At 30.9% G+C, this 27541-nt stretch overlaps 1 protein-coding gene across 1 annotated transcript in view; it reads right to left on the bottom strand.

The window, feature by feature from the left end:
• The window catches only part of LOC118206141 (calcineurin-binding protein cabin-1-like), a 195928-nt gene that overhangs the window by 153419 nt on the left and 14968 nt on the right, over positions 1 to 27541 (bottom strand). The window contains exons 3-7 of the mRNA XM_085825897.1: positions 24682 to 24795; positions 18341 to 18475; positions 15923 to 16024; positions 15645 to 15723; positions 2119 to 2248 (exon numbers count right to left, since the gene is read on the bottom strand). Coding sequence (XP_085682023.1) covers positions 2119 to 2248; positions 15645 to 15723; positions 15923 to 16024; positions 18341 to 18475; positions 24682 to 24795 — 560 coding nt within the window. The remainder of the gene's footprint in view (positions 1 to 2118; positions 2249 to 15644; positions 15724 to 15922; positions 16025 to 18340; positions 18476 to 24681; positions 24796 to 27541) is intronic.

Raw genomic sequence — 27541 nt, 5'->3', positions numbered from 1 at the left:
AAATGTCCAGAAGGCAATCAAAGTCACAGGTAGGAAAACATTTCACACACCTAATTAGAAAATGTCTCAAAAAGTAATTAAACTGTGCAAGCATTTTCTGTCAATAATAAAATAGCTACGATTTTGCAGCTACAGAATATTAAAAATTTGATCCTTAATATCCTTATGCTTTTTCTGGTAAACTCTCGACCAAATTCCCATAAATCTATACTATAATAAGAAAATTACAACAGCAGAACATTTTAATAATAATGAAAAACTAAACTAGAATAGCATATATTCTAATATTATGACCAAAACTGTAATGAAATCATATTTGCTCATTACCTTTGAAGTAATGCTCTAAATTTCAGGCCTTGCTTTAAAGCTATAGTTTAAGCTTAAAATATTACAAAGAACAAATTTATAAGAACAACACACAGAATTTTGTAGAAAGATGTGAATAAAAAAACTTAAAAAAACTTTCAGATGTACAATAAATAAATGAAATTGTCCAAAAAATTGTAAATTTAAAATGAAATATGAAAAAGAAATATTCAAATAAGAATATAAACAATTTTACAGTAATAATTTAGTAAATATTTGCCTTAATAAAAAATCAGTTCTTAACTCAGTAAATTATATAGTCAATACACAAGGTATACTTTTCACATTTTTAGTTTTCAAAACTGATACACTATTCCCTCACACATATTTCTCTCTAGAATTTTAGTGCCATGTTGTGAAAATTTTAAAATATTCACATAATTTCCCCCCTTCCTCAATGTGTTTAGAGAACAGGCTTCCTTAAATTTTAAAATGGATTAATCTATGTAGTGATTGTTTTTGTCCTACTAATTTTGTCAGCAAAAGTAAAGACAAACCCTTGCAAACTACCTGCAAAGGTCACACTGAATCTTTCTCTTTCTAACTGTTGACTTTTATACTAGTCTAATATAAAAACTGACCAGTCACAATGAAGCATGCATGAACATATTCAGTCTGTGATTTTGCTGAGCCAGCTGCCATTTCTTATTATTTATGAATGATTTGGGACCAAGGAGTAGTACAGACAAAAATAAGAACGGGTGTGATTCATGTTACAGGGAAGTAGAAATGAAGATATATTAGGTATTTTATTGTTAATATTACTATATAGGAATGCAGGTTTCTTTTAAAGAAATAATATTGCCATACCTAGTAACTGCAGTTTATCCAATGCTGCTTTTACATGTTATGTTTTTTTGCATTACCACACTCTTTAGAAATTAAATTATTCGCGTAATATTCTCCCCTCAATTTTCAGACAATAAAATTAGTAAAAAAAAGAGGGAGGAGAATACTATAGTAAGTACGATAATACTTTTCAGCAGTTTAAAATTCATTATGCATTTAAAGAGCACATCAACAAACTAGTGGAATAAAAAAGTAAGACTAAAGGTATTTCTCCTGCCTTCCTAGCGTGCATTCGTGGTGTAGTAGTCAGTACACTGAGCCGGTATTTGAGGTCCATAGTTCGATTCCCAGCGAAGGCGCTGCTAAGTTTTCATCTCTTCTGCTTCCAAAAATTACCTAATGTCTCAACAACACTATTAATTTAATTTGTCCGATGAGAGCCTTTTAAAATATTTAAAATTTTTTCATAATTATACATATATAACAGCAATAGTATTTAGAGTAACAAAATAAAAAACAACTGAAAAATCTTAAATCAGCTTAATTCCATTGTAAAGAGAAGATAAAACAGCTAAATGGGAAAAATAGAGCAAACACTCTTAAAGTTGAATTTTGCAAGAACATATTAAAAATTGGAACTTCTGTACTGAGCTGTTGACTCAGCTAGTAATTAAAAATTAATAAATCTAAATTAAATATGCTTTGATCAGAAAACTACCACCATACAGGAGTGCATAAAAAGTTCAGCTTAAGAAATAAGCAAAGAGTAACTTCCCTCTTTCCGAACAAAGATTTTGTTTAAATTTTATCAAGGTAAAATTTTTAAGTAAAAAATCACGTCTAGGTGAAAAACTTTATATTAAACAAGATTTACAAGCAAAGAGAAAATGATACTCATGAAGCAAATACTAAAAAAATACATACAGCTTAGTTAAATGAAATGTTACAAATGTAAATTAATACCATTTCTTAAAATAACTTTCACAAAAGGATTTTAAGCTTGGATCTTCATGATAAATCCGGTCTTTGAACACAAGTCCTTTTAAATAATAGCATTCCCGTTCTAAGCCTTGGGCTATGTAATATAAACAATCTAAACAAAATAATACAATTTATTATTATTTATTTCAGCAATTTATTAAAAAAAAATTTAGTACCTAAATAAAAGAGCTAATATTTTCAGTCTTGTTAAAGATTAATAGCAGCTAAAAGTTCATGCATTTCTGAGTATATTTTTTTCAAATAGTCAATAATGGTTTACAAAATTTTCTACGTAATAATATGACAGTATTTACAGAACTGTTAAAGATACTTTTAATAAGAATTCTTTAAGTACATAGCTCTTAACTTCCCCCCCCCATATAAACCAGACACAGCAAACTTAAGGCATATGAGCCACATTTATAAAAGATAACATTACTTTATGCATTCAGTTCAATATTTTTTAATGTGTAAAAGTATCATTTCTATTTCTCATGAAAAAATTCATTAATAAATATAATTTTCTGCTGGAAAGTGGTATACTATTTTCAAATTTATGATGGTTTGTTTCCAATGGCTCACGGTTCTTAAACTCCAGTGTACATTCTTGTTCATCGCAAAAGTGATTTGTATCAATTGTAAGAGCATGTTTCTTCTAGTACTTCAATGAACCTTGTTTGATAAATATCAAAGCAAGAATTTTTCCAGATAAATCCATACCCACGGGGTTAACAGTAGTTGGAAAATTCTTAGGTTATCAAATCCTCCTTATCCAAACCCTGCCAAGTTGAACCTAGGATATTGCGAAGAAAGGAGGACTGCAATAATTCTATTTTGAATCTCTGTTTAGAATGTGTGACAGAGTTATAAAGCTTCTGGTAGTTATTCACTTGATAATTTGTTTATTGCTATGAATAAATTATTAGAGTCCATTTTCATAAATTTAGTGGAGAGTAGTTAAGTTTGATTCCACCTACAATCTAGAAAGTAGTAAATAATTAGAACCAGTTAAATGATGTCATCAATTAATAAAAACTAGTTAATAGCAGCATAACAACTCACAAGTACTAACAATGATCTACTAAGATCTAAGTACTACTAAGATGTTACAAGTGCTTAAATCCCTAAGAGGAATTTTAAAATGCAAGGTTGGCACTGAATCCCCACTACTAGGGAAATGTACTTTTGATGAGTATGTGCACTGTGAATTGTTTAATTCTTATCAGTTTTAACTTTCCTTTGAATCTGGCAGTATTCATAAATATATTATATTTAATAGGTTCTACTTATGATGAAGTAAGACACAGAGAGTTGATAACTCTCCTACTTTAAGTGAGAGCCTTCTAATTTTCCATATTCCCATCAATTCAATTTGCAACACATGTCTTTAGATTGACTGCTATTCCTAAAACTTCTTGACTATTATTACTCTTAGTGTTCTGTAATCTGCATCCAAATATGCGATTTCAGACATTACTTGGTTTCTCTATAGATAAATCATGGAAGAAAAACAATGCTGTTTTTATGTCAGATATAATAGCATGTTACTTCTATGCACGTGGGAGTTGATGTCTAAAAACTTCAAGTTCACCAGTGAGCATCAAATGCTACTTGTGACTTATCTATAGTATATTATCAATGAACACAAATCAATGATAATCAATAATCAATAAATGGTATGAGTTTCATGCACTTTGAGATATGGTTTAAGAACCTGTGAGCTCCTTAGCTATGTTGATAAAAAATGAAAATACATTTATACTTTAAAAAACTGTACACTCATGATTGTATTATTTTGTTAAAGAAATTAAGTAAATTTATGATGTGTGCCATTCATCATTGCAATATTTCAGTTTTATTTCAAGAATAATTCATAAATAATAAACACAACAAAGCAATGCAAACACTAAGACAGTCCACAATAATTTCAAGCTTATGTTTCACATCTTTGTGCAATATATTTAGTGATATAAAGAAAACAAAGGAAGATGCATACAGTCAAAAGTCGTTAATTCGGACACCCATAATCCGGACCTCAAAGCTAAAAACTTTCTGCGCATGCGCCGCGTTGACACATGCGCAAAGCCGTTTACATGTGCGCATAAGACCTTTACGACTGCACATATGCGTGCGCGTTTTATGTATAACGGATGGTATAAGCTAAAATTATCTAATTATCCATTTCAGTTAATGTTGATGATTGCGTTGTTCCTTAATCTTCGAATTGGATCTCGCTTATTATTTTTTGCAGACTGTTAGAGCAATTTTATAAAAGTAAGCTTGAACTTTCGATTATGTCAAATAGAATTTCCGATATATGTTTACTAATATGTTTACTTTCACTTTGCATATATTTACTAATATGCAAAGCGAAAGTATGTTTCGAAATCCAAAATCTGTTTATCAATTTCACGCTGCTCTGCCGGGGTGGAGGGAGGGAACGTCGCAGCGCGCAATGAACTGGAAATTGATCTGTCAGCACTATCCTTATCTTCAGGGCAGATGTTTTTATTTTATTTGGCTTATAATTCCTTACTAAATGTAGTATTTCATCTCGATGTACTCCGTCTTTGATATGATTTAAATCAAGTTCCTCGCCAGTATAATTCGCTTCCAATAGTGAAGAAAGTGAAAACGAAAACATTTCGATTGACAAATTAGTCGGTATTCTCGACAGAGCAATTATAGGACTTGAACAGCGGAACTTTGTAACTAAACAAGAAATAATGTCTGTTTAATAGAATTAAAGAGAAAGTATTGTCACATGAAATGAAGCAATTTAAACAACTTACATAGAAAGAAATGTTTAATAAAGTAAACAAATAAATATTAAGCTTTTTCTTTTTGTAAATTTTGATACCCTTTAGATCATAATTGTTCTTTATTTCATAAATTGCGTTTCATATTTTTAATTTTGTAATTTCTGCATGCCATCTTACCAGATTTAAACTGATTATCTATAATCCGGAAAAATCGATAATCCGGAATCGCTGAAGTCCCGACGAGTCCGGATTAACGACTTTTGACTGTACCATATTTTGGCAAAGGTAAGGCATTATCTGTTAAAATATATATTCTAAATGACTTTATTTCTCAATATAGTACAGCTTTATCATTACCGATTCACAAAAATTCTGATTTCATAAAAGTTTTATTTTTATTATGTAAATAATGTGTTACCTGAATTATATAAAATTTATTGCACTTGATTATAAAAATCAAAGTTAAAAAGATGTATTATAAGAATTTTACTGCTTTTAAAATAAAAAAAGTAATCAAATTTTAAAAAATTGAGATTTTTTCGAATTAAATAAAAAAAATAATAAAATAATGTTAAAATTTTACCTGACATAATTATGCTAAAAATATTCCTATTGCTAAAAATAAGTTCAATTTATAGTTTTGCCCTGTACTTTTTTAGTGTGTGTGTGTGAAGATAAAAAAAAATTAGGCATTCAAAACTTAGAAAAATTCAATTTTTATGCACAACTTTTAATGACTTATTAAAAAGATGTGATGACAGGCATTATCATTTTAATTTTGAATAATGATGTTATTAAAACAATTAATTTATTTACAAAACAACTTAAATGATTTTTAAAAGCAGCTATATGATATAAAAGACAGGAAATTACCTTGTTTTAAATAAAAAATCCTCATGGTAACAATTCATCATTTGTACGAAATTCCAATGGAATTATACACCTCATTATAAGCAATAAATCTACATGTAAGTTCTCATACATGTTAAAATAAGGAAATTCATTTGTATTCATAAGAAATTTCTATTTAATGCACATGCATCTTGAACTGTTATTTAAAAGAAAAACAATTTGAATTCTATAAGAGATATTTCACAACACATTCTCCTTTCAAAAAACCTTGCATATAATACAAATTTGAACCAGCACTTGACACATTTACAGGGTTCGTACACATTCCTTACATGAAAATTAAGGACTTTTAAGGACCATCAAGGAAAAAATTAAGGACCTATCAGCAAACAAAAAAAAACGAATAGAATAAAGCAATTATCCATACAACCGACTTCATGCTTGTAATTTTACTTTAAGAAACTAACAGAAGTGTGTATTATGCACTATTATTAAATTCACTTTAATACTTACCATAAAACAATTTTGAAAATTAAACTAACTCCCTACAAGTTATGAAGTAGATAACATTAAATTAGGAACATAATTTCTTGAAAAACATGTATAAGTGTATTTTACACTAATAACAGTCACTATTTTAGAGATTTAATGATTATTACTTAACTTATTTGATATTTATTTAAACACAGTCAACTACTATTATAATCACAATGTAAGAATATTTTGCAGATTAAAATAACTGATTTGTAAACATACAATTTATTTCCTTGGTTTTTTGAAAGATACTAGAATAATAAACTGTACAATAAAAGATACAAAACATTTGTGCTTTTTTTAAATCTGAAATCTTTTCAGCTATTTTAACATCTAATTTATTTATGTCTATTTCCTTTTCTTTAACTATTCTTCTAAGTTCATTTGCTTTGATAAACAAATCAATGTTCCTGCTGGTCTCAGCTTCATCTGCTAAAGCATCTACTTCTTTATTAATATCTTTAATGTCCTTTTAAAGAAATTTTTCCTTCTGCTTCATATAATTGATTTCTTCCTCAATAATATTTCTTTTCCTCTTTGAATTTTCAGATTTAGTTAAAGATTTTTGTTCTTCTAAATACTACATATATTTAGACCTTGCAGAAGCTGCTGCTGATCTCATTTCTTTATTAATTTCGATATTAAGAACACCTCCAGAAAATTTTATGTAATCAAATACTGTGCATTGAAAAATGTATGATGAGTCACTTAAATTTTCAATTTCAATTGCTTTATTTACAGAGAAGCCCCTTTCCACAGAGGCCTATCCATGTGACAAGATAAGAATCATTTTCACTATTTTCCATACTTTTGAATAGTGAAAATCATGAAAATAAGAAGTGAGAAATGTGTCAAGAGAAAGATTTTGAGGATCAAAAGTAGAAAATTCATGTAAATTTATCTTAACTACTTTGTCTAGAAACTCTCCAAACTGCAGCAGAATTTCATCACAATCATCTTGTAAAACACGTTTAGTCAGCATTAATACCGTTATAACTACTTTCATTTTGTTCTGGGCTTTTTCTGGACTTTTAACCATCAATCGCGAGTCTATACAAGATGTATTTCGAATAAGAGAATAATTTATTGGACATTTAGACATTAAGTGTTGTACCATTGTTAAGACTCGTTGTTGACCTTCTTGTTTCAATACAAAACTTTCAGCTTGTGAAATGTCCTTCTTGCGGCATTTATCATTATTCATTAACTGCTCAGCAATGAATCCCAAATAAACTTTACTTTTATCATTATAACAATTTGGATCATTAAAATTAAATGTATAAAGATTTTCTGCTTTAGTTATTTTTGAATATTCTAGTTTCAAAATTTTAAAGTGCTGAAGGCAATCATTTACAAGTTTTAAGATATCTTCAGCAAAAAAGGGAATAAGTGGTTTATCACTTTGATAATATTCAAGGAAAGGCAATAATATTTTCGACAGAGAGAGGAAAAAAAATTAATTTTATAAGAAATGTTTTATCTTTAGTTGCTTCCAAAATATTTGAGAAGGATTTCGATGAATTTTTTTTAAACTTCCCCATTTCAACTTTTTTAATGTAGAGTAGCAAGTCATCCCATATTTCAATGGCTCTTTCAACTGCTGGGGCATTTTGCAACCATCGGTAAAAGCTGAACTTCACAGGTAGCTTTTTTAAGCCAGATATACTTAAAAAATCTTCACGTCTTGCAGGAGAATTTTTAAAAATCCAATATAAGCAGGATAAAAATGATGGAATGTCCCAGCCAGTGGATGACATCCCATGCTTGAAAGCATTGTTAAGAATGTGTAAACCGCATGTCCCTAATGTCAAGCATTGAATGTTATATTCCTTTGTCAAGTCCTGTTGCAATAAATCATAAAATTTCCAGTTTACTGCAGGACCATCCATCGATATTTGTAAGAGTTATGACAAGTCTAGTTTTTCAACACATTCATAATATTTGGATAAAATAATTTCACTTGTTGCATGCCCTATAAATGCAGAAGTAAGGTACTGAGTTCTGACCTTATTTTCATGATGCCAGTACCTCACATGAATATCTAGTTGCTTCTTTTGATTTGTCAGATTAAAAGTCTCATCAAATAGTAATGTACGAGGGCTATCCAGAAAGTAGATTACGTTTTGGAATAAAAAAATAAACAAAGTATAGGAAACAAATTTTATTATATACAGATGAAAGCCACACTCAAATACTACTTTTCTACATAGTCACCATACAAATTAAGGCATTTATCGTAGCGATGTACGAGCTTGGAAATTCCTTCGTCGAAAAATTCGGCCGCCTGCGCCTTCAACCACTTCGTTACCTCTTCTTGCAGCTGTGCGTCGTCATCAAAACGCTGCATAGCCAGCCACTTCTTCATTGCTGGGAATAGGTGGAAGTCGCTTGGCGCCAGGTCGGGACTGTACGGCGGATGAGGAAACAACTCCCACTTAAAAGATTCAAGAACTTTACGAGTGACATTTGCCGTGTGGGGCCGGGCGTTGTCGTGAATCAACAAGATCTTAGAGCTCAACATTCCTCTGCGCTTGTTTTGAATTGCTCTTCTGAGTTTTTGGAGAGTTTGGCAATACCTTTGAGAGTTTATTGTAGTGCCTCTTTCTAGGAAGTCCACCAAAATTACACCTTTTCTGTCCCAAAAAACAGTCGCCATCATCTTCCTTGCCGACATTGTTTGCATGCATTTCTTGGGTTTTTGGGGAGAACTTGTGTGCCCCCACTGCATTGATTGCAATTTCGTTTCACAGTTCACATGTTTCACCCATGTTTCGTCACCAGTAACGATGCGATCGAGTAAAGAGTCACCATCCTTATGGTAAGCGTCCAAAAAGTTCAACGCTGCAGCCATTCGCTGATTTTTGTGGTCCTCTGTCAAGATTTTTGGAATCCATCTTGCACAAAACTTGTGGTAACCAAGCTTTTCGCTGATGATTTCGTGCAACAAACTTCGCGAAATTTGTGAAAAACTCAAAGAAAGTTCCGTTATTGTGAAATTTCGATTTTCACGGACTTTAGCATCGACTTTTTCGAGAAGTTCGGCGGTCACTATGCTGGGTCTCCCACTTCGATCTTCGTCGTGAACATTGGTTCGGCCATTTTGAAATCTTATGACCCACTGACGCACTCCACCTTCAGTGATAATGTTGTCCCCATACACTTCACGAAGCTGCCGATAGATTTCTATCGGTTTACAGTTTTTTGCAGTCAGAAACCTTATTACTGAGCGCACCTCGCGGGATTTTCAATTAACGCAGACATTTCAAACCGTCACAGTATCTGAACGGAGCACAGCACGAACCTCTCACTAGCACGGCTAGATGCAGACTGAGCTGCGCAACGCTCTGACCCCAAGATGGCCGCGCTAGCCCCGCCCCTAGTGGACACAGACGGAAACGTAATCTACTTCCTGGATGGCCCTCGTAAAAAACTCAGCATTTTTACAATGCTTTAGTAACAAAGTTTTAAAATAAGGGCCAAGACTAAAATAACAGATATAAGCACATTTCTTTTCACCACATGAAAACTGTTTTGCAATGGAACTATCCGGGAACATTTTAGTGAATAACGGCCCAATATCATCGCACGATTCAAAAGAGTGGCTTTTGATGCATTTAGTGGCTTTTGATGCACTTAAAAGCCCACAATGTTTCTGCATCTGTAACTTCAGATTTGAAAAGAAAAGAATTGATTTTATTATTTTCTACACTTATTGATGTTGAATTAGCAGTTACATCTTTTCCTGAAGTAGATGGTTCTTCTAATTTGACAAAATTCATGATACTGTTAGAAGAAACTCTGCAATTGAGAAGGGAGAGATGTTTTGCACCTAAAAGGGGCATTACATGCACGGCATTAGTAAAATTAAGTATCGCATATATATATACATAATGTATGTATATATATATATATGTAATAAGAAATGTTTACTGAAAATATACATTTTTTACTATATATATATATATATATATATACAGTACAAAGTCCGAGATCCGGACATCCAATATCTGGAATGATATAAAATCTGGACCTTAAAGCTTCCACCAACCAATTTTTTAGGGCTTTTTTTTTTGGAGGGAAGGGGTATGCTTTACGCATGCGCATTAGATTTTCCCTCATCATAAATGATGCTAAAGCAAAGTTTAAAGTTTAAAGAAATTAAACATTTAGCAGTGGTAGCAATGAAAGCTCCCTGAGTTATGTTGTGCAGACATTGAAGACAATAAAAGATTTTGAACTTAACAAATTTATTAACAATATAATAAAAAAATAAAAACACATAAAATAAATTTCAATAATATTAGAGTATTAGGCAAAACATAACATAATCATCATTCATCAAATATTTTTACCTGTACTCCAAAACACTGGCATTCTACACAAACAAATTTTAAAAAAAAATGAAAAAGTCCTAAATAGTGACTATGCCGCCTAAAAATAAAGCAGGGTACCCATTCCATAAGTCCATAATCAATGGTCAAGAAAACACCTGAAAAATTTAAATGTGAAACCACTTAAAACCGGCCTAACGCAGTTTGCACTTAATTCCACCCTCCTTGAAGAAACGTGGACGTTGCCTACGGCAGTCACTCACAGGACAGCCCCCGGAACTGAAGAACTTCACTCTGGAACCATAATCTTGTAAACTGGAATCAAGGCATCCTTTCACCGGACTGCAGGCATCCTTTGGAAGGGGCTGGAAACCGCTCACAAACCAGCCGGTAAACCAGGAACTAGAAGGCAGGTTGAGCCAGAGCGACTCGAGATACTTATAGCAGAAGTAGGAATGACGTCATCTCACGGCAACCAATCAGCTATCGGCACAAATCGGCTTTTCAGATGACGTAACATTGTTTCGATTTTGCATCTCAATTAGGTTGAGACAGTCCGTTTTCAATGCAAACAGTGGCAGCAAGAAAAAGAAGTAGAAGTAACTACTATGTTATATTAAAAATTTGTTCATTGAACGGGAGTTGGTTTGTTCCCTTGAAAAGTCAACTAATATCCGATCAATGACAATGATTACATATTTTTAATTTTTCCTTTTACATTTGAAATTTTGTTCTTCATGATGATTTAATTCCAGTCCCCATTAAAACATTCTTAACAGTATGGATTCACTCTTTTAAAATAATTCTACTTTAATTAAACTTAGGAAATAATATAATCAATTAATCAATATTGTTTAGGAAATAAATTATTATTCCGTATTATATATATATTCCATATTGTATATATATATATATATATGATACGAAATGTATATTTTCAGTTAAACTTCTACCCAATAACTTTAGTAATTCATGAAAGTTAATTTTGCGTCTAGTTAATTCAGGAAAATTAGTTTCAATTAGTTGTTTTCAGCTTTAAAAATATTAAAATTTTTTTAATTAGTTAGTTGTTTTCAACTAATAATTGTATCGCCATTAGCAAAAATAATGCATTACTATTAACAGCATAGGATTAAACCAAATACTTAATTGTCTATTGAAGTTTCAAAACGTATTTCCGAACTTCACTTTTACTTGGCTAGCGTTACCGAATTTGCCCTTGGCGAACTAAAATCGAAATGGAGCCAACAGATTTCCCGCGAAATCAATAACAGACCATCTGCAGAAATAAACTCATAATCCCGATATCCCATACATATAGTATGTGCAAAAGAGAATAAACTCCGTAGAAGGTGATAAAAAAATTAATTTATGGCTTAATTGAAACAAACACAGAAATTAAGCTAAGCAAAACCATGTAAAAACAAATTGAAATGATAAAACGAAACTTAATTTTCATGTAAATTTTCAGCTCTGACTCTCCCATTCTAGAAATTTCAATTTGTTTCAGACAAAGACCGCATTTAGCTTTAAAAGCTTTGTCATCCATCAATATCCAGTCTTTGTAGTCAGCTTGATGAGGCCACAGCTTATTGAAAATGCACTTTCCAGGCTTCTCGTTCCTATTGGCGTCGGAAGGGTTCTGGCCTTCCAGGTTGGGACTGCTCTAATTTTGGGAAATATTTTCAGAATCCCCCACCCTTTTTTTTCTCGAGCACCTTCATCATCACTTTCACCTCTTAAAGAACTTCCGGCTTCATACTTTCGTCAAAATCTGCCTAAATTTATGGATAACACCTGTTTTGAAAGATTGGGTGAATAGCCAATCAGACACTGATACTTTCGTTCAGGTAGCTGTTTTTTTTTTTTTTTTTAAATCGTTTGCAACGCAAATCCGCCAACAGATTGGTTAAGAGCCATGTAATTTTAATTCCATATTCATGAGAAATCACAATTCACACTGAGAATGGCAATCATTAGAAATGATAAGAAATGTCAAATGAGCAAAATTAAGGACCGTTTATTCATTTTGGCCAAAATTAAGGACTTTTAAGGACCAAAAATCATTTTTGAAAAAATTATGGACTTTTAAAGACCGTACGAACCCTGATTTATATACGTGGTCCAATATTCACCAATTTTTGCCTGCCCACATATGCAAATTCTTGCACTGTAGTGAATATGCTTATAATGGGTAATGCTGGATGCCATATCTGCACTGTTAATAGCTTCATAAATGAGAAGATACCAATCACCACCTAAAAAAATCTTTCAGGAAAATTGAAATGGAATGGAATGCCTATATGATAGACTGCTTGGAAATTGAACCTGAAAAAGCATATTACAGATCATTTCTCAGATATCAGAGAAAACTGACTTTTCTCATGGTTAATGCAAAAGAAATATGCCTCTAAGAACTACTTTCATGGCAGACAGCATTTTGCACTATCTTGCCTTATTTCGATTTCCTAGAAGCTATAATAACAAGCAATGAATGGAAACAATGAATTAGGCCACAATGAACATTTAACACCAAGCTACATATTATGAACTAAGCTTATGCTGTTGACTCAAACTGAAACACAGAAACATTTTACATGGGGTTAGAATCTTTTGTCCTGGACGGAAACAATATGAGATGATGAAAGGCACTTCCCAATCCTATATGGAAGTACTGATTGTAGCTTTCTGTGGACGAAATGAAAAAAATCATTCAAAACTATCCGAATTAGTTAAAATTTCAGCCACTGAGCAAGTATGGGTATATTTTACTTACAGTGTGAGGAATATTTTAATTTTATAACAGTTGATAGAGGGACTGAAAAGTAATGTCATTTCTGCGCATGTTGACAACAACATGCTAAGGGCAGAAGTGGAAGCAAATCCGTGTCAAACACTCTTAACCAACCTTGGTCGACCATCCAAGAACATTTAAAGCAGACTGGAAAAATAAGCAAAGCAGGTGTTTGAGTCCCCCATAATCTGTCCAAAGAGAACAAAGCCAACTGATCCATCACATGCAATGTATTGCTTCAACGGCACCATACAGAACCGTTTTTTTGATCATTTGATTACTGAAGACAAAAAATGGGTCCTATATGATAATCCAAAAATGCAAAAGGCAGCTTTAATAGGGGTTACAAAGGGTTTACATCCCGAAAAGGAGCTTCTGGGTGTTTGATGGAGTATTCGAGGAACTGTTCATTTTGAATTGCTGAAACCTGGAGAAACCGTTAATGTAGACCTTTAATGTGAACAATAGGATGGAGTGACCCAATTTTTAATCGAAAAATATCAATTGTCAATAGAAAAGGCGTCATTCTGCAACACGACAATGCAAGTCCGCACTGTGCAAGACCGCACTGTGCAAGACGAACACTGGAAAAAATTAATGAATTCTGGTAGGAAGTACTGCCATACTCACCCACCATACTCGGCCGATATTGCAGCATTGGATTTCCATTTATTCGGATCCCTACAACATTTTCTTAGTGGCAAAAAATTTGAAAATTTGGATGATGTCCAAAATGTTCTCTCGAGACATTTTACTCAAAAACAAATTGATTTTTATCGGTCCGGATTGAAAATCTGCACATTAGATGGCAAAAGATTGTTGATAACGAGGGTGATTACATTATTGATTAAAAATAAAAATGTGTTAAAAATTTATTCATGTGAACTTAATGTAAGAAATCGACATTACTTTCCGGTCCCCCTATTACTTTAATTTAGATAACTTTTCCTATCAATTCTTGTTTCTCACCTATAACTCCCAACCAGAATGAGTTTTTAGAATTGCATTGAATGCAAATAAGTTAGAAGTAGTATTAAAGAAAGGTTCAAGTTACTTTGAAAAAGAGAGAGCTAGGAATCCTGAGTAGCATGCATTTGCCTTCGGGCTAAGCTTCTCTAGAAGTGGTTATGCTCGGCTGTATATTACATGCATTTTGATACTCACCAGCTAGTTTAAATTAAAGGCCAACTATGATATATTTGTGTTAGCTTCAGCTAAGTCTCTTTTAGTTAGTTCTAAGTTAGCTCTTATTTTGATTTCAAGCCCGAGTGGAAGCTATGTTGTAAGCCCAAAGAAAGAGGCCCACTGTTCATCTTATATTGAGTGAAATAAAGAGTAGTTAACCCTTCTTGAGTTTAAGACCTCTGTTATTTGAACTAGCGATAAGTCGCTTAACAGTTCCCTAGTCGCTTAACATTTACTTCAGTAGAATAAGAATGGGGAACTCTACAACAGTATCAACAATTATTAGATTTCATAATTAGACAATTAATGCACAGAGGTACCAAGTAATAAGTATTTATTGTTTCAGTGCCTTGACTTCAACAAGATTTGCTTTTGCAGCAAAATAATGTTAATCATCATACTCTGCAGACTACCAGCAGCTGACTTCTCCAACAGGGAGTTTAAGTTATGGAATCTGAAATCTTAAATTTACATAGCTCTATTGAAGATGCGTGACTAACTTTCAGAAAAGAGGTACTAAAACACAAGTCTTGGGGGCAAATCACCTAAGGGACCTTATCTAAAGAGTGTCTGTTAACATTTCCTAGAAAAATCTGTTTTCCCTATGTAAAATCAATGCCAAAATGAGTTACTGACATATATTCCTAAAGCAGTGCCTTGACTTCAACAAGAAGTCAAGGCACTGCTTTAGGAATAATGCTTTAGGAATAATGAATAATTTAGGAATAATGATGCATGAATAAAGATAGCAACAAGAAGATTTGCTATAAAGTAGTTTAGATATGCAAATGTTGCTCAGTATGCTTAAATTAATAAAAAAAAAAAAATAAATAAATAAAATAAAATAAAATAAAATAAAATAAAATAAAATAAAATAAAAAAAAAAACTTTCTAGACTCTAGATACTTGCTACACTGTTTGTATTATTTACTTATTTTGGACATCTTAGTTCAAGTGGGTAAAAAAAAGGTAAAAACATGGGTAAAAAAACTACAAGCTATGAAAGTATACGCATTTTTATTAAACATCTGAAATACAACATTAACTTACTTGCATAATCATTAAGGGTATACATGACAGTAATGACATTATCCAGACAAGGCCAATGATTAGGATTGCACTTCAGGCCCTAAAATCAAAAGAAATAATGTTAAAAAATCCATAAATGCTGCTCATAAACTTTTCTTACAAAAAATACTTTAACATATATTAAATTTATAAACAATACATACCAAATTTATAAACCTGTTGGTCAATATTTGCATTCTACATTAAATAAAAATTCCTATTCACAAAAAATATTACTATGAATGACATATTTGTATTACCTCTTCAAAACACAACCTTGCCAATGAATAATTTGATATATTTATAGAAGCTTTTCCCATTCGATACCACATGCTGACATCCGTGGCATCAATTTCGAGTGCCTTTAAAAATACAAAAATATTAAAACACAGCAGATAAACAGAAATGATGAAAAAGTACAAACATAAATCTCCACAACATAATTTTAACTACAGAAAAAATGCTGATACATTTTAAATTAATTCTTTTTAAAAAATTTTTTTTATAAAATTGCCCTTGCAATTTTCAAAGTGTCGTGTGACAGCCAAAATATTGAAGATATTAATATCTGTTTACCTTGTTTAAAGAATGTAAAAAAAAAAACTTTCTTACTAATACTGGACTTTAAAATTGCTGCAGGTACAGTTAAATATATTTTCAAGAATTCAGTTTGTCAAGAGAAAAGGGTTAGTTTGATTGTTTTTTAAAGATTAATTTAAATACGGCAAAGCACTTGAGGACTATTTGCCTACAAACAAAGAGGGACTTAGATTTCTATTAGTATTCCTCTTCATATCAGAAAAAACAAGTCTAGCCCCCAAAATTTCCAACTATAAAATTTGAGAAGTTCTTCAACTATGTCTCCTCCCTCCTTATCTGCATAAGATAAGCTGAAAAAGCTGACAATTATAATCTCCTTCATAAAGTCTATGTTTGCCACAATAACCACACATTACCATAACTATTCCATTACAACAAAGGTTATGAAAACAATCCATATGATGAGAATATATTAAATCCATTTTTGTTACGGTGACTGTTAGTTATATTGGCCTTTATCTGTAGAATATTAGAAGTCATTATGAGAATTAACTGCATATAACATTAAAGAATTGTGCATTATGATGCAGAACTTGTACAATTTTTGTTAATAAATTTAGTCACTCAGTTCTAAAAAAAACAAAATTTCTTTTTATATTTATTTCTATATAGTTATCAAAGTACTTTTAAATGAGATAAAAATAAAATTAGTAATTGATATACATGGTATTTATATGAGTAAATATAATAATTTAATAAGTTCAATAGAATATTGTAAAAATACAATTAATATGAAATAAAATTTAGTAAGAAGACTTATTCTGAAAATAAACAGAGGTGGGGAATCTATTTTCCCAAATTTAAGTTTCATTAAGTCAATACATTTCATTTATTGCCTGGGAAATATTTTCCTAAGCTAAAAATAAAATTGAAATTGAAGGAAATTAGATGATCTACTGGAAACCAAAGGATGTGGTGAAAAACTGGCAGTCTCCCAGTAAACACAGGAGAGTTAAAAACTATGGAACAGCTTTACAGGCATAAAATGGGATGGAAATAATAATAACAATAAAGGCAAACACATCAAATTTTGCAATTTTTGAAGCACCTTTCAAGTAGCAGAAAGAATTTTAACCTGAAGAGCAGATATTACATGTTTTCCTGTATCACATTACAGACAATCACAATTAAAATTTATCTAATACTAAAATTCACATAGTTTAAATACATCTTTTAACCTACTCAAATAAGCCAACAAATTATTCAGATAGAATTTTAGAGAATATTCTTAACTCCTACATGTGCTAAAAATTCAAACTTAACAGAAAAATTTTTAAAGACCATTGTTAAATAATAATAGCATGAAGAAACATATAAATACAGACTACAAGAATTTACATCCAGGTTAGTAAAAATAAAATTCATTCAAATCATAAAACAAGAAGATGTATATAGATTATATAATATATATATTGTATCATAAACAATAAGATATTTCATTTTATAATCTGCAATTTATAAACAATTTTCTTGAAATTTTTCACATTCACAAAAATGTATCTTCTTTGGTTAATGACATTAATTCTAATTCAGTTTTTCCTAATGCTTTCAGAAGTCTAATATCATAGGTTTTAACATTTGTATTAGTATTTTCCTAGATAAATGGTGCTACATTTGTTTTTGCTTTGTGCTGCCTATCACCATTCCAGACATAAAAAAAAAAAAAAATAAATTTAAAAAATAAATAAATAAATCATAATTTCATTGCATAATTTTAGGTTATGATATACAGCCAAATGTTAATTATTTATAAGAAAATTCAGTACACTAAATTAATGATGATTTTTCAATAACATTGCTCCAGGTGCCAGATTTTCATTTCACACCATATAAAACATTCATTTCCAAAATTTAAGGAGTATGTAAGTTTCCATACAAATTTTAATAAATTATTATTATAGTAATATAATTTGTCTTCAGATGAAGGATATAAAGTTGACCTTCAATTTTTATTTATTTTTTATAATGTTAAAAAAATACCAATTTTTAAGGAGGAATGCACAGTGTAGCATACATTATAAAGAATTTTAAATTATGAAAATATTTAAATTCAAATATCTGAAACAATTATTGAATACCTCTAGGAAAAATGTTACAGCAGCATGATAATCTTGTTTTCCATTTGATATTGTAGCAAGATTTTTATACACTAGATATTTCAAAGTAAGCGCTGGGCCTAGAGGTCCATCTTCTTTTTCATCATTAAGTTGGGCCTGTATAAAATGAGAGATTTTAAAAAGAATTACGAACTAAGGTAGCCTTCAGCATTGCAATAGTACATATACATCACATGTCTACAAAATTTTAGGACTTATTATATTATCATTACTATTATCATTTAAAAAATAAATATTTGAAAGAAATTTTATTACTCTTTAATATTTTACACATACTTCTTCTAATGCTGCATACCTTTTGGTATATTCATAAACTTTTAGAGGTTTATGAAAAAGTCTACATTTAAAATATGTTTCGACATCCCATGATTTTTTAAATGCTTTTAAGTTTTATCACTAATGCAAAATTTCACTTAAACAGAAAGTGTTTCTATGAGATGCTAAATCTGATTACTAAGGAGATGAAGAATAAAAGCTGCATTTCACTCTGAAATAAAAATCCTGGAAATAATTGCATTGTGTGAAGAACAGTAAAACCTTGTTTCTTTTCTAGACTAAAAAAAAAAAAAAAAAAAAAAATTTCCCCCCCCCCAGAATATGGATCCATAGCTCCTTTGCAGAAAATGAAATCCACAATCTTTTTTTTCATTAGTTACTCCCAGCCAATCAAAAAAAGTCACAAACAGCTTTCACTCAGAAAAAAATATGTTTTCCTAGCCCTAACCAAGACATACAATACGCAGAGAAAACTGGAAAGAATATATACATATATTCAATTAACTCTGAAAGGTAAATTAAATTCTGTATTAACTTTAGGAAAAAAACTACACTATGGATTAAAAAAAAGCAAAACACATCACCTCGTAAGCAACTGAGAAAAATGCATTATTTGCTATAGATAAAAAAATATGTTAATATTTTCAAATCCAGATGCTATGAAAAATGTTAAAAATAGTGAATTTTATTTGCGATGTAAGAGTTCTCTTAAATTTCTCTGCTTAAAAATATAGCAATAAAAAATTATGGCATTCTGTTTGAGCAACTAAATGAAATATAATTATAATTTTTAAAACTTCTACAAAGAAGGCAAAATTACCATTTCCTATAGAAATGCATAACAAAATAAACTACAATATAATTTCCAACAGAGGTGCACATACATATATATGGATTCGTTAAAATTCAGTTGTTAGCAGCAGTTAAATGATAACTATTTTATAACATCATCAGCAATCAATTATAGAAATTAACAGTGTATGCTCTCAGAAAATGGGCTAAAGCACTTCAACCTGGTAAGAAATACTAGCTGATGTCTGAAAATTAAATGGAAAAATAACTAAAATTTCTCCAGTGTCAAAGATTTTGAATTTAGCAAATTTTAGGGACATAAAAAAAAATTCAGCTGTCTCAAGCAGAACTTGCAGAAAACACCCACAGCAGTTTCCATCTACAGTAATTCATATCTATACGAAACAAGGCAGAAGTTATATAGCAAGTAAATCAAGAAAGCTTGGGAAAGCTATTTCTTGATGTTAGTCTTGCATAATGTATTTCTGAATAATTGAAAGCAAAGCATTTGATTTAATTAACTCATAAATAAAACACAAGTTTCATCTACGAAATGAAGAAAATTCCTTTGACAGTTATTCAAAGGAAGATAAAGTCAATCGTTTTTGGAAATTTCATATAGCCAATTCCTACAGATGAAAATATTTCAATTTTTACAAATATAGAAATATTAGATAATGGCACAGTTAATATTGGGGAAAATGATGTTCCAGATGAAAGCTCTGTCTTCTTTTCCAGTTAAAAATCTGTCTTGTTTTCCAGTTTTATAAGACAGCTAAGGTAGCCTGTTACTTATAAAATTGAAAAATAAGAAAGATCAAGAAGGATTATGAGAAAACAAGACTTAGAATTAAGAAGATATTACTTTAGTTTTACGAAGGCTGCATGCAGAAATGTGGTAAGCAGCTATGAAAAAAATATGAAAAGAATTATGAAAAAAATATGAAAAAAAATATGAAAAATATGAAATGAATTCTCCATCGGAACAAAAAATCTGGAAACTGATTGATACACAATTGATTTTGTTTATTCACAATAACATAGAATTAACACTATAAAGACATCTTCATTCATTCATTTATGCACGCACACACAGACACAGAGTTGCAATATCAAGAATCTAAATACCATTATATCTTAATATTAAAGTATGCAGATCAGCATATATTATTAAAGAAAAGATTTAGAGACAGAAATAAGTATTAATATTTGACTTTGGTACTTGTTGATTTTACTGATGACTAACAAATAATCACCAAGTCTGGAAGCGCTTATTGCCAAGTGATACAGCAAACTCAAAAACAAACTTTTTCATGTTCCATACTCTCGTAATAATTTACCCATATGCCTAAAGTTTGAATTTTAGATTTTTCTTCAGTTCATGAATTTTCATGCTCGTGAAGCACACATACATAATTATGATTTAAAAATAAAATCCAAAATCAAGTTGTTTTCATATCGTTCATAGGAAACTGTTCTTTCTGGTTACAAAATGATAAAAACTTTCAATTTTATAAATTTGTTGCCTTCTTGCAACGAAAAGATATTTTACTCTTTACTCAAATTTGCAAAAATGGCATGGAATGAAGTTACATACCAGAGCTGGCCACAATAGCGTTGGTAGAGAGAGGTAGTTTGCCGTGGGCAGCATACTTTTAGGGATGGCACTTTTTGCATAAAAAAAATTTAGTTTACAGGGGCAGTTCAATGGATCCTCGAGGCAGGTGAAGAATACTTAGGTTCTAAAGATTGCATATGAATAATCCATAAGGAATTAAATTGAGAAAGAATTTTTACACTAGATGAAGTATTCAAAGAAATCACCATGATTTCAACAGCTATTTACTTTGGTTGTATCTCTTTTAAACCATCAAAACTTTTTAATGCAAATTACGAATATCAACTAATTTATAATCACAGTAATGCTGACAAAGAAGAATTCCTAGTTTAAAAATAACATATTTCACAGTTTTATTTCCGTTATTTTTAGGGAAATCAAAACTAGAAGGGGAATCCTTTTGAATTCTTGCAGTTAGTTAATCTCCAGAATAAAGTTCCAAATATTGTAACACTAGTGTGCATTTTCTTTTATTTAAATATTATTAGTTGTGAGAAACATTTCCTAAATAAAAATCATTTAAAAAATATTAAAGAACTACAAATATATTGCATTTAAGAAAGCTTTCTCGTAACAGCAAGAGCAATCAAATAGACCTCTATAATATCATTGATGATTTTGTGAGCAAATAATAATAACAACAATAATTTTAAAAAGTTGGAATTAAGGTTTTTCTTCAAAAATAAACACAGTTTTAATTTATTTCCCTACATTTCCCCCCCCCCTTTTTTTTTCCAGTTATTTGTTTGTATATCAAGCAGGATGGAAAATTCTCAAGGACAGCTCCAGGGGCCAAACTCCGAGATCACAATGGTTGACAAAGTATAGTATCAGGGTATATATCAGGGCGCCCAAACATCATTATGATAGGAGATGTATGGTAGAGTTCACTAATGTTTCAGAGCCAAAAATCCATATTTAGAGTTGTTTCTAAAATTACGAGGAAGGTTTTTCACACAAAGATACTCTTGAAATAAATTGATGAGAACTTCTTATTTTTATGCAATTAATATGGTTACATATGAATACAAATAAATAAATCTTATTTCTTCTGTGCTCAAAAAAAGTGTGTCGCAAAAAATATAAATTTGAAACTACTGTAGAATACAGCAGAGCATTATTTCTTCAGGTAGAAAACTAAGCATTTTCTTCTGGTTTCCTTTATCTCAATTCAATTATAATTGTTGTCTAATTTTAGCAGAAATAAACAGAAACTGCAGAAGCATGCATTGATCTTTAAGAATACAATAATGTAAAAATTATTTCATTTAAATGAAGAATAAATTACTAATTTTTATAACAGATCAGTGCATTTTCTTTATTTTTAATTCATACACAGTCTTTCGGAAAGAATAAAATACACAATATGGGACAGTGGCGCTGGAGTTCGTGGGGGGGGGGCATTTTAAAATAAGATGTAAATGTTCTTAGGCTTTTGATAAAAATTAATAATTTTGTATTTCCTCATAATTAATGAAAGGATCAGCATACCAAGATCAAATTTAACATTAAATATATGAATTAATTTATTAGCTGTGAACTAAGTTACATGGTTTCCCTCCCCCCCTAAGTTTGGGACATTCAAATCTTCAGGTCTCGTGAATCTCCACAAAGATTTTAAATTCTTGAATCTTAGAGCTGTTTTAATTATTCAAATCTTTTGAATCCTATCTTAAGAAATCATTAAATATTTTAATGCAAAACTTTAGAATAACAAGTTTACTGATGCCCAACAAAGATTTCACTAAAAAAGAATGTAAATGCTATTTCAGTTTTATCTGAATCAATAGTATCACTCATGTGTTACACTATTTTCAGAATGGAATCCAGTGAAATCTGACAGACATTTTTAAGTAATCAGTATGTTGCATGTCATTGAAAATTCTCAAAACTATCTCTCAAACTGTTTTTAATTCTGGACATAGATAATGTTATCCATAGACACATACACAGAATCGTCTTTAATTCTACATATAACATCTCATGCAGTGATATATAAATGCTGCATAATGTACATATTCCAACTCTCCATCAGTCAAACTCTTAGCCATGGCTGTTCAATTTAGAGCTGTTTTTCAAATACAGCATTATTCTACATTGACATGTTGAGCGTGGCGCCGAATTTGCTTTCATTTCCGTTCAGCCGGCAGCGAGCTAAGCCGTATATTTGTTTAGAATGTTTCAATACATTTTATTAAAACTAAATTTGATCACATTTCATTGGGACTATATTTATTTTTTAACTTTAATACTGTCGGAACGACGCCAGCCAAACGAAAATTTCAGTGCTGATCCCCAGGGACCAATGCTGGCCACAAGGAAAGTTCACTGCAGATCCCCAGGGACCGACTGCGGCCATACGAAAAATTCACTGCTGGTCCCCAGGGACCGGTGCCACGCTCAACATGTTAATGGCACAAGAAGAAAACATACTTGTGATTACTGTTATGAATTTTTTTCACAAATGCCGATATAACAAAAAAAAGTTTAACTTTTTAATACAAAAGTTTAAATCATCGCACATTCGAAATTTTTTGGATATACACAAAGGTTCGAGATGAAGGCCTTTAGCGGTTTGGTAGGCATGTGCACAATAGTTTATTTCTGAGTTACCATACTACTCTGATAACTACTGAAAATTGCATTGGATTTTTGGAAATTCTACTTAATATATGATCTAGTTGTTTTACTGCAATACAGCTATCTCTGCTTCCATCACGTGCACATACATTTCATCAACTGTCTTTGGCTTTTAGGATTTAACTGAAACAGCCAAGTTTCATCACATGATGACCCCATAAAAGCATTATGGTCAATCCCAAGAGAAACTTTGCAAAATATTATCATACATGTTCTTCCCAATTTGCTATCGGCTGGACAACTGAAGGTCTACCTGACTGTAACACCTCACTAACTTAAACTGCAGAAGCTATCAACACACATTATTTTGATTTATTGCATTTTCCCCGTAAACTAGCAACAGCTTACTGTGAATGGATATTGTTGAGTTATATTCCCAGATTTTTAGATCCCAGATTTCATTGCATATTCGAGTAGTATGGTGTCATATTGATCATTTATGGTGATTTACTTGGAACAACAGAAATAAAAATTAGGCAAATATTAAATGGTAAAGGTGGTGGGTGCTTCTTACAAAATTTCTTTTACCTAGTGGTTATTATTAACAGCAACAGTGGATTAAACTTTCCTTTCTGGATCTAGGAATAAAAAAAAACCTTGCAAATACTTTACTTCTTTTCTTAAACTTACTCTTGCCAAATTAATAAAATGAAATCTCAACTGTCAAATTAAAATTAAAATAAATAAACAAGTTCAATTTGAATTTTAAAAGCTCTAGCATTTGTTTCTTTAACAACAAAAATGTATAAACTGAAAAATATTAAAATTTTAAAAAAAGTAAATTTAATATGAAATGTGAAATTTTATAAAATCTTATCATCACTGCTTGGTTTTATTTTGAATTATGCAGATAATAACAAACAAAAGAAATAGTTATAAATTCTACAACTGATATAAGATATTTTTTTTTAATGAAAGCTATAATAAACTTAAAAATTAAGCTTAAAAAGAAAATATCTAGAAAGTCAGTACTAACTCGAGTTACAAATTCCATTTTTAAAACATCTTTGAACATTTTTTCAGAATCTTCAATTTTTGCCTCACTTTGCTTCTTAAGAGCCTGATGATATAAAGCATAAGCCTCTTCTTCCTAATTAACAGGAGAAAAAAGATAATTTTTTTCCACACTCTGTTTATTATGAAACACATAAAAATACATATAATATTATTTTATACTGAAGACATCATAAAAATAGATAAATTTTAGATAAAATAATAAAATTTATTTTGGTATCTAAATGACAGGAAAAGTAAGTAAAACTTTGGAAAATGACTATGTTTAATCATTTGATATAGTTAACCTTATATAAACAAAATTTACTTCAATAGAATTTGCACATCTATTATTAAATAATGAATTTGCACATCTATGTGCAAATTCATTATTTATGTGGTATGAATTTGCACATCTATTATTAAATAATAAAGAATCTGATGTATTTACTCATACTGTAAAAAAAGGGTACTGTTCTGTTAACAGAACCGGATTCAGAAACGTATGTATGTATGTATTCATGTATGCAGGTGTATAGGTGCACATAAACACGTATGTGTGTGTGTACACACATGCACACGTGGATACATATACAGGGTGTTTGGGATAAATTTGACATATTTATAATTTATTATATTTTTCCATAGGTTAGAGGTATTGACACACACTACTCGTCATTTAAAAGTTTGGACCCTTCTTCATTCATATACAAGATGTCAGAAAGGATGGATGACTGGAACCCACCTGAATCATGGAAGAGAATAACTTGCATCATGATGATTCATGCCGGCCATCAAAATAAGGATATTATGACTGCTGCCCAACGCTCCCTGAACACAGTAAAAACAATCAGGCATGAACTAGAGACTTGCAATGATGACTACGAGGATGTAGCAAGAAGAAAAATCCCTAGCAGATGATCTGATTGCGTTCGTACAGCAGAATTCCTCGCAAATCTGCAGGAACAGGTGTTGAAGAACCCTGGCATTGGAATTCGGACTTTGTCACGTGAAATGAATGTTGCAGCCTCTACTATGAAGCTTGTACTCAATGAAGACTTTCGCTACTACTCATACAAGCGGATTTTCTTTTTCCTTAGGAAACTGTCAAATTTATCCCGAACACCCTGTATACATTTCTGGATATGGTCCTGATAACATAAGAGTATCCCCCCCCCACAAAAAGTAGTATCTCACCAAATTTTGAACACACACAGTCTTCCACCAAACATGCCCATCTCAAAGCCTGAATTTGATTTTCATTTATTTCACTTTTTGTGTGAATTTAATGAACTTTAAATTAAAAACTCAATAATATACAAGTTTTATGTTGCCGCTCTACAGCATACAATATTTACACTTCAAACTTAATAAGATAACTTGGCAGTATAAAAGAAGTGTACTACCACTCAGCAAAAGACTCAATATTCGTCTTTCAAATGCAATCGCATTGTGGAAAAATGGCAGGACCTAGACGCATCAAATTTTGAATGCATCCAGTTCTGCATCTCAACATGTGTATCTCAAAGGCCGAATTTTTAATTTTTTCTTAAATATTTCACATTTTGTGCAAATTTAAGGAACTTTTTATTAAAAACTCTGTGATACAAAAGCTTATATTTATGACTCAAATTTAGCAGAAAAACTCAGATATACAAAAGAAGTGGTGTTTTTATAGGCAAAACAATATACTGTTAGTCTTTCAAAAGTAATAAACAAATGCAGTAATTTCAAAGAAATATATTGCCACTGCCTGAATTAAAATATGCTTAGCTTCCATGCGGCAGTAGGTTGTCATTCAGTGAAGCACAAGATATTTTTCTTAAACTGCTTTCAAAACCTAATATCTATAAAGTTATGAGAACGTTCTTGTGCAGTTTCATACTATTTTTACTCATGAGTTATTTTTACTACACCGATAAGCACAGCAGGCATGACTTTTCTTAAGGTAAATAAATGTGTTGTTAAAATTTGGGTTCTGTTGATATGCAAGAAAGATACATAAAAATTATCTGTATGGTAATATGAAAGGTGTGATTAAAAAGGTCCCCTTTGAGAGTAGTGTGTATTTAAATTATCAAGTTAAAAGTCAATACTGTACAAAATCCCAAATCCGGACTTCCAATATCCGGAATGATCTAAAATCTAAACCTCTGGTAAATCTCTATTTCAGGGGTTATATTTTACACTTGTGCATTTGATATTATTTTATAATAAAATATGTGAGGAGTTGAGTCCCCATTCTTAATCTGACTTTGGCACTAAGGCAACATGATGAATTATTATTTACTATCTTTTTGCTTTTATCATTGCATGATTACCCACACACTGCAATTTGAAAAACAACTCAAGTAGTGACGTCTAAAAATTTTTTAGTTAGAGTATATTTAAGGGTGCCCTTAGAATTATCGCCAGGTTGTTGTTTCATTTATCGCCAAATCATTGTTTCATTTATGGTAACTTGAGTAGTTGAATGTTATGGAAACCCTATTATAATGTAATTGGTTACCTGATTGCGGTGAATTTAAATGATGGGAAAAGATTTAGAAAGGCTTGTTTGTGTGTTGGATGTTGGTTAATAAGAAGTACATTGTTATTTTGTGGTTTACATTGTAAAATGGCTGAATGTAGCAAGATTAATTTGAAGTTTCTGTACGATTTTCAATGAAAGGGAAAAAAGCATTAATTGACTGGTGTGTAAATGAAGGTTTACATAGTAGTCATTATAAGTGTCCTGTTTGTATGAAAGAAATGCGTATGGTCAAACTTCGGAAGATACTGGATATTTTTTACTCTTATTTTTGTGAATTTATATGGCCATTATATAGAGACTCCAAATTCCA

This window comes from Stegodyphus dumicola, chromosome 10 (assembly GCF_044657685.1).
Source record: "Stegodyphus dumicola isolate Sdum_Otavi_A_Nest chromosome 10, ASM4465768v1".
Lineage (NCBI taxonomy): Eukaryota > Metazoa > Arthropoda > Arachnida > Araneae > Eresidae > Stegodyphus > Stegodyphus dumicola.
Note: the sequence above shows the minus strand (reverse complement) of the source record. Positions and strands in the feature narration are given on the sequence as shown.